Source organism: Lepus europaeus, chromosome 7 (assembly GCF_033115175.1).
Source record: "Lepus europaeus isolate LE1 chromosome 7, mLepTim1.pri, whole genome shotgun sequence".
In the NCBI taxonomy this organism is placed as follows: domain Eukaryota; kingdom Metazoa; phylum Chordata; class Mammalia; order Lagomorpha; family Leporidae; genus Lepus; species Lepus europaeus.
The window spans coordinates 93,443,571-93,461,687 of NC_084833.1; the positions used below are offsets into that span (position 1 = coordinate 93,443,571).

Consider the following 18,117-nt stretch of genomic DNA (forward strand, 5'->3'; position numbering starts at 1 on the left):
TCATCTTTTAGTTCTGTTTTCCACAAAGTATTCTTGTATATTTAACTCTCATTTTTCATCCATGGTTGTGGCTCTGTAGATTAATTCTCCTTGTATAAGTTGATGATAGTTGTCCTCATACAATTTTTCCATCATTTCTCACCTCCAATCATCCCAGGAGTTTTTTTTTTAAAGTATTGTTGATATATATATATATACATATACAAATATATATGTAATGAAAAATTTACCGTCTTAAATGTTTCAATTCTCCCATTCAGTGGTACTTAAATATACTCATGACCCAGACGCGCGGCCTGGCAGGTCCCCGACGCCAGTGTGCTGAGGACCTTGCAGGCCGGTATGCCCAGTCCTGGGGGCCCGGGGGCCACACCCTTGCTAGGGGCGGGCCCGAGCGCCCAGGCCTCCGAGAAGGAGCTTGGCTCCCGTTCAGGAAGCCCAGGGGAGGGACCTCGGCGGAGGGAGGGTCTAGGAGGAGGCTCCGCGCGGGACCCCTCGGCGCCTCCGGGGAAAGCCCAGATCCGGCCTTCCTGCCCCGCAGTGATGAAGGCGCCTGCGCCGGCTGCCAGCACGGACAGGCCCTGCGCCCCCTCCTTTGTTCTTTGTTGGGTGTGGGCCCTCCCCCCTGCCCCGGCCTGGCCTCCTGCCCTTACCCTGCCGGTCCAGTTGTATCCCGGAAACCACCCCCCCCCCCGCACCCGCCCACTCTATTCTCTGCGTAGAGGGCGTGCCGGGTGACCCCTCCCTGCCTAGACCCTGCCGGACCCATCCCCCTTTGCTGCTCTAGACACACACCTGTCGCCACTGATACCATCCACAGGTGCAGCTCAGCCCAGGAGCACCTCTCCAGAGCTCGAGCTGTGTGGGCGGCCCAGAGCCGCCTCCTAGTCCCCGCGGCTCCCCAGACCCCTTCCTCGCCACCCCTACCTGCTCTTGCTGAACCAGGGGCACCTTTCACAGAGGTAATCCGACCAGTTCCTCGGCCATCCCTGGGAGGGTGCTGCCAGGACCCAGGGCCCACAGTGGCAGTGACCAAACCAGAGGCTGGCCTAGCACTGGCTCCTGACCCTGGAAGACACCTGGGCCAGGAGCCAAGCTGGGCACAGGTGAAGCTCCCTGCCCAGTGCCTGCGGCCACTCCCGCGGCCCCTCCCCAGGAACCTCAATTTGCCATGGGTCCGAGAGGTAGAGCAAAAATTAAAAAAACAAAAAAACAAAAACCAAAAAAACTCATGACAATTTGCAGTGATAACCACCACTCATTTCCAGATATTTTTTCAATCTTGTAAAACTGAAACCATATACCCATTAAACATATAACTCCATGCCATACTTTAGACATGGTTTCAGTGAGTTCTATGAAGATTCATGTGTTGGAAACTTGGTCCCCATTGTAGAAATGAAGTAATGGAATCTTTAATGAGGTGGGCCTAGTGTATCATGATTATGTCATGTTAGCGCTGCCTTTGGAAGGAATTGATGTGGTCTCCTATGGTGAGTTAGTTCTCACAAGAGCAGGTGGTCAGAAACAGGCTACAATGCCACATGTGCTTGGCCATAACTACATGCAGCTAGTTCCCTTTCTGTTTCTCTGCCATGTTGTTATGCAGCCAGAGAAAACAAACTAGGATGCCATCAAACCAGTCAGCCACCAGAATCATGAGCCATATAAACGATGTACTTTATACAGTACCCAGCCTCAGTTACTTTATTTTAGCAATGATAAACAACTCCTCCTCCTTCCAGCCCGTGAAAACCACAGTCTATTCTCTGTCTCTATGAATCTGACTACTCTAGGTATCTAAAATAAGTGGAATCCTATAGTATTTGTCTTTTTGTGGCTGGCTTATTTCATTTAGCATATTGCCCTGAAGATTCAGTCATATTGTGGCATATTCCAGAATTTCTTTTCTTTTCAAGACTGAATAATATTTTGTTTTATGTATTTTATGCATTTTGCTTATTTATTTGTCATTCAGTGAACACTTGGGTGCTTCCATGTTTTAGCTATTATGAATAATACTGCAATGAACATGAGTATAAAAATATCTCCTTTAGATTCAGCTTTCAATTTCTTTGTGTATATGCCAAAAACTAAAAATTGCTGGATCATAGGCCAGCGCCGCGGCTCAATAGGCTAATCCTCCACCTAGCGGTGCCAGCACACCAAGTTCTAGTCCCGGTCGGGGCGCCGGATCTGTCCCGGTTGCCCCTCTTCCAGTCCAGCTCTCTGCTGTGGCCCGGGAGTGCAGTGAAGGGTGGCCCAAGTGCTTGGGCCCTGCACCCCATGGGAGACCAGGAGAAGCACCTGGCTCCTACCATCAGATCAGCACGGTGCACCGGCCGCAGCGCGCCAGCCGCGGCGGCCATTGGAGGGTGAACCAACGGCAAAGGAAGACCTTTCTCTCTGTCTCTCTCTCTCTCTCACTGTCCACTCTGCCTGTCAAAAAAAAAAAATTGCAGGATCATATGATAATTATATCTATTTATCTATCTTTTCATCTACATTGAATGCTTTATACTGTTTTCCACACTGATTGGACCATTTTACAATTCCTATCAATGCTACACAAAGGTTTCTTTCTTTTTTTTTTTTTTTCAAGATTTATTTATTTATTTGAAAGTCAGAGTTACACAGAGAGAGGAGAGGCAGAGAGAGAGAAAGAGGTCTTCCATCAGATGGTTCACTCCCCAACTGGCCACAATGGCCAGAGCTGCACCAATCTGAAGCCAGGAGCCGGGAGCCTCCTCCAGGTCTCCTGCATGGGTGCAGGGGCCCAAGAACTGGGCCATCCTCCACTGCTTTCCCAGGCCATAGCAGAGAGCGGGATTGGAAGTGGAGAAGCAGGGACTATAACCAGCGCCCATATGGTATGCCGGCGCTTCAGGCCAGGACATTAACCTGCTGCGCTACAGCATCAACCCCCAAAGGTTCAATTAAACCATTTCCTTACCAACACTAATGATTTTATTTTTTGTGTTTTTCTATTTTTTTTATAATAGTCATCCTAATGGATATGAAGTAGTATCTCAATGTAGTTGTAGGTATCATTTCCATTCACCCCCACCATGTTAACTGAAATTCTATTCCTTATTAGAATAAAAAAAGACAATTCATTTTTAAATTTTTTATTGAAATGCAAAAGGTTAAATACATGTATATGTGCTGTACTGATAATGGTGCACTTTGAAGTTGATAAAAGAGGACTTGTCTGCCTATGGCTTCCTGTAGAAGAGAGACAGAGGGTAAAGTCAAGTTGTTGATCCCAAATTGCCTTCATCTCATGCTCCAGGAGGATTCTCATCCATCCTCTCTATCATCTATTGTCACTCCCTCTGACTTCCATCTGTGTTCTTTTGCAATCTGTTTACCAAATAGTGATCTCTGTATACCCTAATATAGATTATGTCATTTCTCTGTTCAAAAGAATATCAATTCATTCTGGTTAAAACTTTTATAAAATGTACCATAGCCCATGTGACCAGATGTCACTGTTTTTTCTTAATTTGCCTTTAATTTTCCCTACCTGCAATTTCAACTAGTGTCATTGTATCCTTGCACATTCCATTCCACAATTAGTAATTGTTGTTCCCTCTGCTGGGACACTTTTCTTGCATAAGAATCTCAAAGCTCATTCCTCCACTCTGTCCATTCTTTGTTCTGATTTTATAATCTCAAAGATGCCTTTCTTGAATGAATGATCTGTTTATATCAGTGAAAAGTCCATCATTTTTTCTGCCCTTCTCTATTTTTTCTCAATTGTCATCATTCTCTGACCTATGATGTATTTACCTGTTGACATAATCAGATTATGCCTCTATTCACTAGAATATAAACTTTCTGAGGGTAAGGATTCCATTTACTTAGTTCACAAAACCTGGCTAAATGTTGATAAACATTATTGAAGTAAATGATACAACACCCAAATGTGGTCATATTGGTTAAATTAGACACTGAAAGCTGCCCTGCTGATGTATCTGAAATTTTACTGCTGGAATGTCAGATACCAGGGACAAAGGACAAAGTGAGCAAATATTTGTATGTTTTATGTAAAATATAATTTTACATATGTTTCTGAGAGGGAGATTAATGACACTTTTATAACAGGATATGATATAAAGTTGTCATGAATGGGTAAAATAATTGCTGGATCTAAACTTGATGCACTCATTCTAAATCACTTATAACAAAAAGATAAAGGATTTAGATAGGAATTTAAAGGAGTTTCTGAGTAGTAGTTGAAGATCTGAAAGCAGATTCTGAGTGGGCTGTGGTCTGCACTATGAGAATAGTATGAGAATTAGAGGCTTGTAACAGAATTTACGGGCCAGTCTGTTTTACAATGTCAGGCAGTAGTAGTTCAGTGTCAGAGATATGATATATGCAGCCAGAGGGCCAAAGCCTAGGACTTTGTTTTTTGTTTCAAAGTCTGATATAATGTTTCATAGCACTGTGTGTGTGTGTGTGTGTGAGAGAGAGAGAGAGAGAGAGAGAGAGAGAGACAGACAGAGACAGAAAGTAAAAATGTACATGAGTATATTTCTATCATACTATTTGCTACACTAGATCTTTCATTGTTTATCACTCCTTGTTTTGGTTTTGCTCACTTCCTTGATTGACTAGTAGGTTGGTTCTGAGATAGAGGAATTCAAATGCATGAATGTAGAACAAAAAATAGATGTAATAACCAATTTGCATCAACAAAGATTACCATCTTAATCATCTAAGCTCTCAGCTACCACTGATCATGGGTCCTCCTCATCAAAATTATTTCTCCATTTATTTAACCCACAACCACCAACTCCTGATACTTACTATATTCAGTTACCAGGAAAGAGAAAGAAGTATCTTGTCATAGACACTCGCTCGATGGTGGGCATCTGGGCTTTCACACTTGGTTTTTCAAATGATTGTTGGACCTTAAAGCCATAAAGAAACTCTAGATGGGATACACCTTATAAGTGCTCAGAAACACTACCAAACCAGAGTATTCCAGGAATATTCATGCCAAAAAGAATATTCCAGGAATGAAGGGTGCTTCTGGAGTTGATGAGAACAAGCCCATGGATATTCCAACCTCTTGCCATTTTTACCATGTATATTAGAAATGATGACCCGAAAAACACTATGCTATTTACTTCAAAGCACACATTATATGCACAATCCGAGACACTTCAACCACAATTTCCTCTGTTTTCCTTGGGATCTCTTCTGAAGAACTGGGTCTAGAAGGTTCCCTACTTTCAATCCCCACCAAGGCTGATTCCTCTATTCAAGGAAACTCAAATAGCAGGATTTTGTCTTTAAGAACTTGAGCACTGAACAGCTTTCACCACAAAGATGGCCTCTTTAGGTCTTTTACCATGTGCTGATCAGTAATATCCTATTCACCATGTTTGCTATGATTTCTCATCTTTTCCTAGGAATCTGTTTGAAAGCATAATGTCTTATTTCTGTTCACCCAATTAGGTGTCCCTCTTCTCAGAAAGCCTGACCCTGTATTGCAGTGTAATCTGCCCAGTCTGCCTATGTTATGTCTCTATCCTTCTTTTCCCACGGCAGCATTAATTTTCTATATAGTTTGAATTTTATATAACCATAATTTTCTTTTATTAATTTCAATAGTCTTATCTTTTAAAAAGGAGGAACATGTATTTCTTTATTCATTCATCTTGTTCAATAAATATTGATTATCTGTTATATGCCAGTCATATTTGAGGTGTGGAGCAAATCCCTTCCTGCATGAAGCTTGCATTTTAGTGAGTAAAGCCCGGTAAAAAGCAAACACACACATAAAACATACACTAGATGGGTGGTGATAAGAGATTTAGAGAGAACTGAATTAGGAAAACAAGGCAGTAAGGAATGCCTTTAATTTGGAAAGGTGCTGAGGTATTCCATTCTGGACTACCCATTTAAAGAATTTTTTCTCCATTATTTTCTTTCTCATGTCTACATTTTTTTATTTGTGGTTCCAATCACCATCAGTAGTCACACATTTGTTGGTCTACCAGATAGACCACTTTAAAAATTTACTGAATAAATTAATTAGTGAAAATTAATTTAATATATTTTATAGTCTGTGAAACTTTGGATCTTATAGCCCATAGCATGCAGGCAATATCATTTTGTTCTATGCTCATCTCCCACTGTGGGATATTGACAACTTTTTCTAAACTAGATTTGAGTCACCTGAATGACAGAAATCAGGTAACATCTTACTTTTGCTTAACTGACAGAATTTGTCATTACCACATGAAATGTGAGTAATGATAAAATGTTGAACAAGTAAGTAAATGATTACAAAGGTATAGAGAATCTTACCTTCCGAAATACTTCCTCTAGATGACAGCACCAGGAATACTTTTGGAAGCAGCAGATGAGTTCTGTGATGAACAGAGAGCCCTTTGTGATGTCTCTCCAGGACAGATTATCTGTGAAGACAGAGAATGGTTTGCCTTGGTCTGTGTCCTTCTCAATTATTTTATGTTTATGTTTTTATTGGTCTGTGTGTGTGTTTGGGATAGGGGTTGCTTTTCTAAAATGTGTCACTTAGGAATTACCTTAACAGGTTTAGAGAAAGTACTCATAAACCTATGTGAAACTCTGTTTCCACATAGAGAAAATAAAAATTCTAGCTGAAGTTGAACTAAAGGGGCAGTTTGTCAGAATTGCAAAAGTTTGCACAGTGGTAGCAATGTTATTCTTGGGGCTGATGCTCTGCAGTGTGCCCTAAATTCATTCACTTGATTTCCAAAGAGGCTTGAGATGTAACTGGAAGCATGTCATTTAACAGAGAGAGGAATAAAAACTCAGAGCATGAAAAAACATCCCCAAACTTCACAGTGAGTAAACGGGAAAAAAAATGTCTATCTGGTTTCAAATTTGATTATATTATTACATCCTAATGTCTTTCACAATACAATAAATAAAAAGCAAAGAAATTCAGAGTTTCAGTTACAGAAGATAAGTCATAGAGATTTACTATACAGCACAATGTCTGTAGTTAACAGTATTGTACTATATATTTTAAAATGTGCTGAAGGGTGGTTCCTTCTTCAATAAAATTTTATTTTATTTTATTTGAAAGATAGATAAAAGAGACAGAAAGGATCATCTGTCTTGCAGTTTACTTTCTAAAGAACCACAACAGCCAGATTTGGGCCAGGACGAAGTCAGGGGTCTGGAACTCTGCCAAGTTCTCCCACATAGGTAGCATTGAGCTAAGAACTTGGGCTATCACCTGCTGCTTCCCAGGGTGTGCATTAGCAGGAAGCTGCAACCAGAAATGGAGGTGAGATCTGGACCCACACTCAGATATAGGATGTGGGCAACCCAGGTGGTGTCGTAACTGCTATATTCCATATACACCATGTGATGTGTCCTTATCACACACACAAATTAATAATGACAGTGATGATGATGAAGAGTAGGGAGGGAGGGATGTAGAGACAGAAGGAGTGAGGAAGGAAGAAAGGCTGAAGTTCAGAAGGAAGGAAGGAAAGAAGGAGACAGGGAGAGAAGGAAAAACAGAGAGAAATCCTTTGTGGAATAGATATATGTTTACAGCACAGGTGGTGGTGTTGGTTTCATATTTATCTCTAAATTCATTAAATTGTATGTTTCATGTTTGTACAGATTTTTAAATGCCAATTTACATATCAATAAAGTGGTTCAAAAAATGACAAAATTTGCAAATTAGAAGCAGTCAAATGTAAGGCTCCTTAAAAATAGCAAAATAGTAAACGATAAAATACAACCCTTGTAACTGAAGTATTATTTTTTTAAAGAGTGTGTTTGTGTTTGTGTGTGTGCATGTGTATGTGTATAGAGAGAGAGAGACTCTGTCCTCACAGTATAGATATGATAATGCAAAATTTGTAAGTTGACAACACTCAAAATTATCTCAGTCCATGATTGCATTTGGCCTATCTTGATTTTCTAGAATCGTTCAAAGGTGACATGAGGGCAACAAATCCCTGTCTTTAACTGAAAGATACATACGTGGTGTTGAAGAGCAGAAAGCAATGAAATCCTTCTCCACATGGGTCTTGTAAATGCCATCATCCTGCAGATTCTCAGGCAACTGTGAAGAGCTGTCTGCCAAGGCCACTGGAGAGTCACTAAACCACACTTCTCCATAGTTTGCTGTAGAGAGATTCACCTTTTAAACATCAAGGAGCCTCTCTCAATATGACTATCAATTGCTCAACTCATTCTTTTTGAATGTTTATTCTACTTTCATACCTACATTGTTTTGTCTTCTCTTTAGTGTCATTGAGCAATGTTAAAATTAATAGTGAGAACATCATGTGAAGAAATAGTAGTTTTACCATAATACTGGCAGAACCCATATGCTAAAAAAGCAAAAGAGTTAAAACCATTTCAGAGAAGAGTTACCTTTTCTTAGCTAAATTCTTTCTTTTTTTTTCTAAACTGAAGCTCCCAATTGCCACACAGCAATTGGAAATCAAGAAAAAAAAACAAATAAACAAACAAAAAAACACATTTTTACTGCATTTTCCCAAATCCCTTCATATCCCTGTTTGTTTTTCCTTCAATGATGTAGGTAACAAAAAGAATATTATTACAATGTTCAAATAAAATTCCTCTCAAGGGAGTTAATATGAAAATGACTATAAAACTTTTAAAAGTTAAAGTCTCATTAAAATAACTCCATTTCAATGTTTGAATATTTCTCTTTAACCTTGGTTTAGGATTCTGGTAATCATCTCCACTATTGCCATGGGTCAAGTTGTATAGAAATTTCTCAGTTCACCAGATTCCCAATCTGCAAGCCTCTTAGATTTTGTTTCTTTCACAATTCTGTTTTATTTTTTTATTTTTTTTATTTGACAGATAGAGTTAGATAGTGAGAGAGAGAGAGAGACAGAGAGAAAGGTCTTCTTTCTGTTGGTTCACCCCCCAAATGGCTGCTATGGCCAGTGCTGCGCAAATCTGAAGCCAGGAGCCAGGTGCTTCCTCCTGGTCTCCCATGCGGATGCAGGGGTCCAAACACTTGGGCCATCCTCCACTGCCTTGCTGGGCCACAGCAGAGAGCTGGACTGGAAGAGGAGCAACCAGGACTAGAACCAGTACCCATATGGGATGCCGGCGCCTCAAGGCAGAGGATTAACCAAGTGAGCCACAGCGCAGGCTCCCTGTTTTGTTTATTTTCTTTGGATGGGGTTAAGAGTGCTTCCTGTAGATACAAATCTTACATCTCAATCCTCTGCATAACCTAAGCTTATTCGCCTTAAGGACTCACCACCCCTGCAGGCCTGTACAATGATGACCTTGGGTTTGTCCCTCAGACTGATGCAGTTGCGGTTGTTGAGTGTCCGGAATACAGTGTCGTAAGGTAACACATCTTGTGTTTTGTCACTGTGCATAATGCCACAGATTCCATCCAGGATGCCATGAGACATGAGCACCACAAATGTGCTATCTGAAGAATTGTGCTCTGGCCGAGCAGCAAACTCCTGCAACACTGACTCCATATCCTGAAAAAGATCAATGCTGCCTTACTTCAGTAGGACAAGCATTAATAATCCAACCTCCTCTGTTTTTGATGAGCAATGCAGGCAACATATGTTACGCTCTGATCATGCACATTCTGCTCTTCTCCCTGTGCCTCCCATGTGTCAGTTCCATTTTCAGTGTAGTGTAGCCTTTTCACTTGCAATTCCCTCTATCTGGAAGGCGCTTCACAGTCATCTTTCCAGAGCCATCTTGTTTGTAGTAGTAATGTCTCAGCTCCTGTCATCTCACAGAAGCTTTTCTGGACCACACCTTCAAATGTTGCTCTCCACCCACCAATTCTCTGTTTCCCTTTTCTTTTCCTTTTACTCTGATGTAGGTACATGCACACAAATCTGAAATTAGCTGTTTACAGTTTGACTCTTCCTTTTCAGTCTAGCCAGCTCAGTGCAAGCTGGGTACTTCTTCCCTCCCTTATAGAACTATTCCTCAGTGCTAAGAAGAACCCCAGACATGAATTCAGGACTCACTATTTGTTATGGGTGAATGCCTGTTTAACATTCATTATTCTTGAATTTTCTGGGTGACTTTAGGGCTGAATTCCAGTCACTCCATTTTAGAACTAAGAGTGGTGTGGATACACATGCCAATCACATTTTGTTTGTCTAGTTTCACAGAATTAGGATGTTTACAGTATAAAGAAACATTAGTTTTATCTATATAATAACTTTATTTTGCACATACACAACACATATAATCTGAGATTATTAAAACTTTTGCCTAACATTATAAACCTAACTTGTTAGTAGAAGGATATATGTTGATATGCTTGATTTTTCTGTTTTTGAGGGGATCATACCTTGGCTGTGAGTTTCACTTTCACATCCACACTGTAACCCAGGTCCTCAAGCAACCTCTGCATCCCTGAGATGTCAAACTGAGCCCCACTCCTTGGAGGAAGATGCTGAAACTCTATGTTGCATATGATGAGAGCCAGGCGAGTGCGATCCTTTTTGTCCTTTATTGGGTAGATCTGTAGGAAATGCATATGTTGTTGGTAAAATGACACAGTCTCATCTATGGTGTGATCTGCACCCCAGACACCATCCTAGGCTCTAGCCCCCACCACCATGGCTGGAAGCCAGATGACCCCATGACCCAACCACCAGTGTCAGCTCCACTCCCATGCTAATGGGATTCACTGTTCATACTTCCCTACCCACCCCCAGCAAAATTTTAAGAGGACCAGTTCCTGAACACATGGCTATCTCTCTGTCTCTCTCTTGATCTCTCTCTTATGCTCTTCTTCTTCCTCTTTTTCTTCTTCTCCCCTTCCCTCCCATCTGTTGGGTTTCCACCAATAAACCCTTTCCCTTACTCCAGTGTTTGGTGTGTTTGGTGGCAGCCTTACATATGTAGTGAATTGGTTTATGTGAGTCAGTTTAAAATCCCATGCATTCATCAGCATTGCTGTGTTAACAACCATATGTAGCAGTCCTCTCCCTTAACTTCTCCTAGAAGTCAATATCTTGCTCTCTTTTGAAACCCAGAACAAGAGTTGGGACATATCTGAAATGTTTACTCAAGAACCTTGAAAAAAAACAAGAATAATTCCTAACCTCTTCTTCCCTTTCTTCTCCACCTTGTACCATAGCAGCCAAAGTTTAGATCAGATTTGTCATTGGATGCAGTAAAAATGAATGCAACCAAGACCCCTTGCTTTATATAGCTTTATTATTTGAGCACTATTTTAATGCATCAACTTACAGTGCTTTATAAGATTTAATTATATTTTTAAAATGTGCTTAATGTTGAGAACTTTCAACTGGAATCAATTACTATGCATATGTATAATCATAAATAATTTGAATCTTTGCCTACAGCCAAGCTTGTCATAAATCTCAAATAGACAGGAAAATGAATAAATAAATTAACAGAAGATCTGCATTTCACCATAGGATTGGAGTTAGAATCTCCATTAAGCCATATAATTTCCTTCTATGACAATGATTACCACCATCCGCCTGACCTTTACTTAGTGCTTTAAGACATTGTATACTTAGCAAAAGCAATTATTTCTCTCCTTTCTCTATTTCATGCATAGAGCACAGCACCTCTCCAGCTCTTTCTTTACAGAGTCTCAGGAATTTTTCAGATGGACAAAGCTTGAGAATATCTGTAGATTCTGCTGAATCCTCTGGTCCAGCCTTGATTTCTGGAAGAGTTGCAAGATATAACACAAAATATAAATTGTATTTCTCACCTAAGGCTATTAAGAGGGAGAAAATTAATGGAAGTAAGAGTTTTATTTTAACATAAAGTGCTCATATTTGTATCTAACTTCTACTATAAGCAGACATACTGTGACTGGGAGGGAAAAAAAAAAAGTCTTTGTTAGAGAAAGCAGATCTACCCAAAAGTACAAGGAACAATTTTGACAATTATGAAGAAAATATCTTGATGGTTTGGGTCAAATTTGCCCTTTTCATATTCAATAAAAATAGTTTAATTCTTTTCATTGATATTACTCTAGGATTTTCATTGCTCTATAGTAACTTTGGCTTTCTGTTATCTCTGAGCAAGAATATTTCATGGAGATATTTATCAGAAGCTTATTCATTTGAAGTTCCATAAGACTTGCATGTGCAATTTAATATTCACATTAAAATTAAAATAAACAAGGAAAGTTAATTTTAATAATATATTTTATTTAAAAATAATATATTTTATTTAACAATGTAGATCAAAATAAGCTACAGTTCAAGTACTTAAACTGTCAGAAATCTGATATATTCTGGATGTCTTGTCCTCCAAAGAGCAGAACAAAAAATAGGAAGGATTTCAATCCAAGTTATAAAATGTAAATGCATAATTAACCTCTTTTGTAGAAGTTTATTTCTGAGTCATCTGGTCTGTTCTCTAAAGAAATACTCATAAAATATTTTCCAACATTGCTTGACCTCATTTGACTGAGATTATACAAGAGATTGGAAATTCCATAGTCCTTCCCCGAAAGAGAAAGGAAAAGGAATTAAAAAACAGACATGAGAAGTTTACCAAGATCTAATGTAACACAGTTTCTGTTCAGGAAAGGTGTAGAAAGTTATGCTACTCCTCTTCAGTTACAGGAGTCTACCAAAATATTCTCTGGCCTCATTTTATTTAAATAAGAAAAATAATATTATCCTGTATAACAATTTATTTCATATTTAATATTTTTATGCCATTCTCTTTCATTAGATTTAAAATAAACGTCTTTCTGGGAAGTGTGATATAAACTTAAACTATGGAAAAAGAACAAGCTGAAAGAGTGTGTGAGGATAACAAGCCTTTTTGAGCATTTCTTTTTATACACTAAGCAATTATACATGAGATCTCCCTTCACATTCCAGGAAATTTTGCCCATGAAAAGATCTCCAGAATCTTAGGATATTTCTTGGTGATAAAGTATTTTTTTTTAATCCAAAGTTTCATGTTTCCAGTTTATTTACAGATTTGGAAAAATTTCCAATGTAATAGTAATCTCTGATTGTCCTTATATGTCTCTATATAAATTTAGTGTTCAAGTAAAATTAGAAAATAATATTTCTATCCTATCTAGCAGTAGAACCAGCATGAAGACAGATCCTTTTGTCACAACCTAGTAAATACTGTATTGGAGACTGCAGCCCAAAGATAATTCCTATAACTTGGCAATGCAACAGAAAAAAAAAATGAGGAATCAAGTAATTTAGATAAAAATGTTAATTTCTGAGTCTTATAGGCTACTTAATTAAAAGCTCTGGAATTCCTTTGAACTGATAGGAAAAGGAGAAGAGTGGTATAGGACAACAAAGTCATCTCCCTCAGCAGATGGAAATTCAAGTGATTATTTCTGACTAACAGTTTCGGCACATGGGTTGTATATGAATATGTTAAGTGAAATGAACTAATAGTGTTCATTCATACTGTTCCCTCAGTACATTGCTGAGGACCCTTGGAGTTATATCCTGGTCCAAATGGTTGGCTAGCCCAGCTCACCCATTTGGGTCAGAGTATCCAAAGTGTACCTAGAATTTCCTTGGATCCTTCTGGAAACTCTAAATTCAAGTAGAATCCAGGCAGCCAAAGGATCCCTAATGAGAAGTCATACACCTGAAACCCTTTTGTCACAATGTCTGCTGACGACATAGGTTATTTTAGCCTAGAAACCATTGCTACTGAAACCAGTATTACTTCAATCCTGATTCCCATAGGCTACATTATCTTTGATTTTTTTAAAACTAAGATTATTTTGATTTTATTCCATGTTTGGAATAAAACTTGTAAACCTGTAAAAGGACAAGTGTAAATATTAATGAGAATGCAGCTTAAGCCATACTCTGGACATCGATAGTATTAGATCATTCTTCCTGTTGTTGGGAACACTTCTGCTCTATTGAGAAGGGCTTATTGAAAAAGCTCATCAGACATAATGTCTCAATCATACATGTCACATTTTGTTCAGTATTGTTCATCAATAATGGTGAACTCTAGTATTTCAGGGCAAAAGATTCTAGCTTAAAATATGGAAAACTGAGTCAATCACTGGTAAACTTAGGTCTGAGAACATTTAGGATCTAATAATACACATAATTCAATCTGAGCCAAAAATTTTGCATTATTATAAAATTTTTGATATTTAAAAGTATTCTGACCATGGTTTGTAGCTTGCAGAAATTGGTATACAATGGAAAATTCTAAATCTTAGCATTCATAAATAATTATCAAAACTAATATCTAACCTATGCATAGCCTTCATTTGCTTGTTTGCCCTATATTGATTGGGAAATCTGCCATATGCACTCTACTAATTGCTGTTATTTATTAGAAACCAGTTGTAATCTGGTAGGAGAAACTTGGCAGATATTATTAATATTTCTTGAGATGGAAAAGGAATAGAAGCAGTAAAGATTTGATTATAGAACAAGTATTTAATTTTATGTATATTGGTTTTATGAATCCAGTGGAATGAACATTCAAGCAATAACGTTCAACTATGCACAAGAGCTAAATGAGTGTGGATATCAAGTAACAGAGTTTGATAACAGTTAGTAACTCATGGTTTATTGATGTGTTTTATGTTCCTAGCATTACTATATTTCCTAGCCTTAGAAAGTCTCATGAAGAGATACTACAATTGTCTCTATTTAACAGATGCTGGGACTGATGACAGAGGAGGTTAGAAGCTTAAAGAGTCATGTAGTTTACAAAGTTACAGAATATAGGATTAAATATTTCTCACTATAAAGTCTGTATAATTTACTATTTCTGTGAATAACCTAAACACAAGGAATGGGATTTTTTGCTTATTGGAAATTGTATCTCACCCTACAAATGACAAGGCAGCCTCTAAAAGTTCAGTGATATGTTTAGAAAAATGATACTTTAGACATGGAAGGATGGGGTTTCATAAAGGACACTGACTATTCATATAAGATAGTTGAAATATTCATTATAAATGAGTCCAGTCTTACCTTGTGTACCAGTAGAATTTTGGTCAATGTTAAGAAAGGTTTCAGTAAGCTTTTGACCTTCTTCATGGCACTTCCCTCGAAGACAGTCCACCAAGATTTGGGCCTTTATGTGAGTTTTGGCATCATAAAACTTTTCACTCTCCGCTTTCTCCAATTTTATCACTTTTTTTTTCACCAAATTATCCATAATGCTACCTGCTATAGCTTTGCCCACGGATTCCATCTCCTTAAGTACATCCTTGTATTCTGTTGGAAATAGAAGACACCTTCAACTCTGGCACACTTTAAAGAGCTTTTCCCCTCACTGTAGACCCAGCTGTCTGTAATGTGAAATATCTATGAGAATGCTTTCTATTTTACCATCTCCTCAAAAGCTAAGTATCTCTTTCATTATAGAGTTTTCTTATCTCACCAAATTTATACCAGACTTTGTTGAATCATTCATTGCCACTTAAGGTTTCTGGTAACTTCTCATTTCCCTTCTGTGTCATTGGTTCTCATGCTGACTTGCTGATGATTAGTGTTTTCATATTTCTCTTTCTCATGCTCCCAGCATTTGATGACAATGACCCATCTAGAATGTATTCTCTGATGAAAGTCCATGATCTTGACTAGACTATAAATTCCTCCCACTAGACTTGAGCATTTTTCCATTTTTCTTCCCCTCTGGACTTTTTTTATATTCCCCTCTATACTTAAGTTTCTTTGGTGAAAGCCCTATGTGTTTGAATCCACATCTTTTTACCTATATGCTGTAGTCATGTTTCTGTGCTTAAAATGTTCAAAAGTGCTTAACTTCTTGCAAAACCATGAATTAATGGTTAATTTAATTAACACATGTAGATTCCTGATTTTGTGAGATCTTATTCTCAATAAAAATTCAAAATCAAAAAAAATCTCATAACTAATCTCCCATTTAGGTAGATTACTTTGATACAAAGTTAATATGTCATAGGATGATTTAATTTTATAGGTATATATATTAAATAAATGTTTTATTTTAAGACTAAAGATATTATTTGGACAGATATTATTTGGGAAGCCAGAATATCTCATCAATTTTCACTTAAATTTATAAAAATCATTATTCAATTCCTCTTGATATAAGGATAAGTTTAGACAAAATAACATATATAAATAAAATGTACCAGGATATTGAACAAAAACATTGGTCCAGAACCAATTGTCTCACTGTTCATTTTACTTTGAATTATACTTTAAATAAATATTTATAGAGTAATTATGATGAGAAAAATACATGGAGGTTACAGAACATCGATAAAAGTTACCTAATAATAATTCATTTACCTAATGACTAAGAGAGAAATATACAAACCAATGTAAATCATTATTATTGTTATTATTACTACTACTATTATGGTCAAGTTTCTGTACCAAATACTTTACAAATAAAAAAAATATACTATACTGGATCCTCAAAATAAGCCAGTGGTATATTTATTATTTTCCATATCTTATAGATGAGTTAAATAACAAATTGCCCCAAATCTCACAAATTGGAATTAAAATCCTTTTCTTATGTGATATTCTCTATAAACAATGACACAGTTTCAGTAATAATAAATTCACTGAACCTCCATCGTGCCAAATGTGTCACATTAAACTTTTCATTGAAACATCAGAAAAACTCCATATGAAATGAATATTATTGTACCTCATACACAAAATACACACAGAGAAGTTAGTTTAGTAATTGCCCCAAATCATGTGAAAATAATACAAGATATATGGTATCAATCATGAGTTGAAACTCTGCTTCGAAATCCAGAAGTGTTAATAGATTCTGTGACACTCACTGAAAAGATGCTTAAGAAAATATGAACAAGATGCCACAGGGGCTAATAAAAGATGGGTGGATTCCAGCAGATGAGATCAGAATGATTTCCTAGAAGTGACAGAATCACTTGTCTTGAAAGACAGTATACATATGTTAGAAAAGAGAATTTCGGCCCAGTGCTGTGGTGCAGCGGGTTAACACCCTGGCCTGAGGTGATGGCATCCCATATGGGTGCCAGTTCAAGACCCGGCTGCTCCACTTCCCATCCAGCTCTCAATTTAGGTCTCCCATATGGATGGCAGGGATCCAAGTCATATGAGCCATCACCACTGCCTCTCTGGGTCAGCATTAGCAAGAAGATGGAGTGAAGAACCAAAACCAGACAAACACAGACCAGGTCATCTACCTAAGAATTGTATATTTAAGATTAAGCTATTCAGGATCAGGAAGAAGGAAGTGACTACAGATTATTTATAAATTTTATGAGGTTCACAGATCTGATCCAGTCTCATCCTTCTCAAAGAAGGGGATGAGGTCCGAGCAGTCATATGATATGTGTGGTAGGAACTGCCTAAATAACAGATGATGGTAATGACTACGTTTTCAGGGTCTGTGCATGGCAGGTGATCTTTAAGTACTGTGCAGGATATAGTAGATGATGAATTCCCAGAGACAGGGAGGCTTAACTAGCAACACAACAACAACAAAATATAGCAGTCCAGGCAATATTGTACTAGAGTAGTTAGTAAAAGCGCTAAAGAGAGAGGGAAATAAATGGAACTACTTGAAAGAGACCAAGGGTGTGATTCAGTATAAGGGCTAACAAAAGGTTGAGGATTCAAACCTTAGGTCTTACTCTGTGAGGAATTATGACCTGAATGACTAACTTGGAATCAAGAGGAAACAAAGAACATTTGAAAATGTGTGTAGAAACTTCCAGGTTTGTTAAACAAGTTACTCTGTCTTTGCCTTCCCTTTGATTATCAGAAACTGAAGGAAAGTATTTCACCTGTTTCTGGCTCAAAGACATCCGAATATTCTATCAAGGTCTCTAATGCTGAACACTGCAATTTGAGTTACAAACAACTATTAAGAGAAAGAATCTGGCTTGAACAGTGTCATTCCTGCTTGTTACAGAGCAATGAATGAGAATTTTCTAAGACCCAGTCCTTAGCTCCTAGTGGAAAAAGGACCCCAACTTACCAGCCATCGGTAACAGCCTCAGTCCCTTCCTGCTGCCTTGAACAGAGCTACAGACTCGAAAATGAAAGTCACTGAATATTTCCTGAGTGTAGTGGGCGGGACATTTAATCAGATATTGTGAAATTGCTGCTTGGAACTTCC

At 38.1% G+C, this 18,117-nt stretch overlaps 1 protein-coding gene across 3 annotated transcripts in view; it reads right to left on the reverse strand.

Moving 5' to 3' along the window:
* The window catches only part of LOC133763380 (caspase-13-like), a 26,301-nt gene extending 8,249 nt beyond the window's left edge, over positions 1-18,052 (reverse strand). For 2 of the 3 annotated variants that reach the window (XR_009866401.1, XM_062196944.1), the window contains exons 1-7: positions 17,977-18,052; positions 14,976-15,221; positions 11,595-11,695; positions 10,340-10,513; positions 9,269-9,503; positions 8,005-8,148; positions 6,325-6,434 (exon numbers count right to left, since the gene is read on the reverse strand). Coding sequence is in view for 2 of the 3 variants with exons in the window: in XM_062196944.1 (XP_062052928.1) it covers positions 6,325-6,434; positions 8,005-8,148; positions 9,269-9,503; positions 10,340-10,513; positions 11,595-11,695; positions 14,976-15,221; positions 17,977-17,983 (1,017 nt within the window). In the remaining variant the exon portion in view is untranslated. Of the gene's footprint in view, positions 1-3,112; positions 3,226-4,815; positions 4,920-6,324; positions 6,435-8,004; positions 8,149-9,268; positions 9,504-10,339; positions 10,514-11,594; positions 11,696-14,975; positions 15,222-17,976 lie in introns of those variants that run through there. The other variant, XM_062196943.1, reaches the window with a different exon arrangement.
* Between the last annotated feature and the right edge of the window lie 65 nt (positions 18,053-18,117).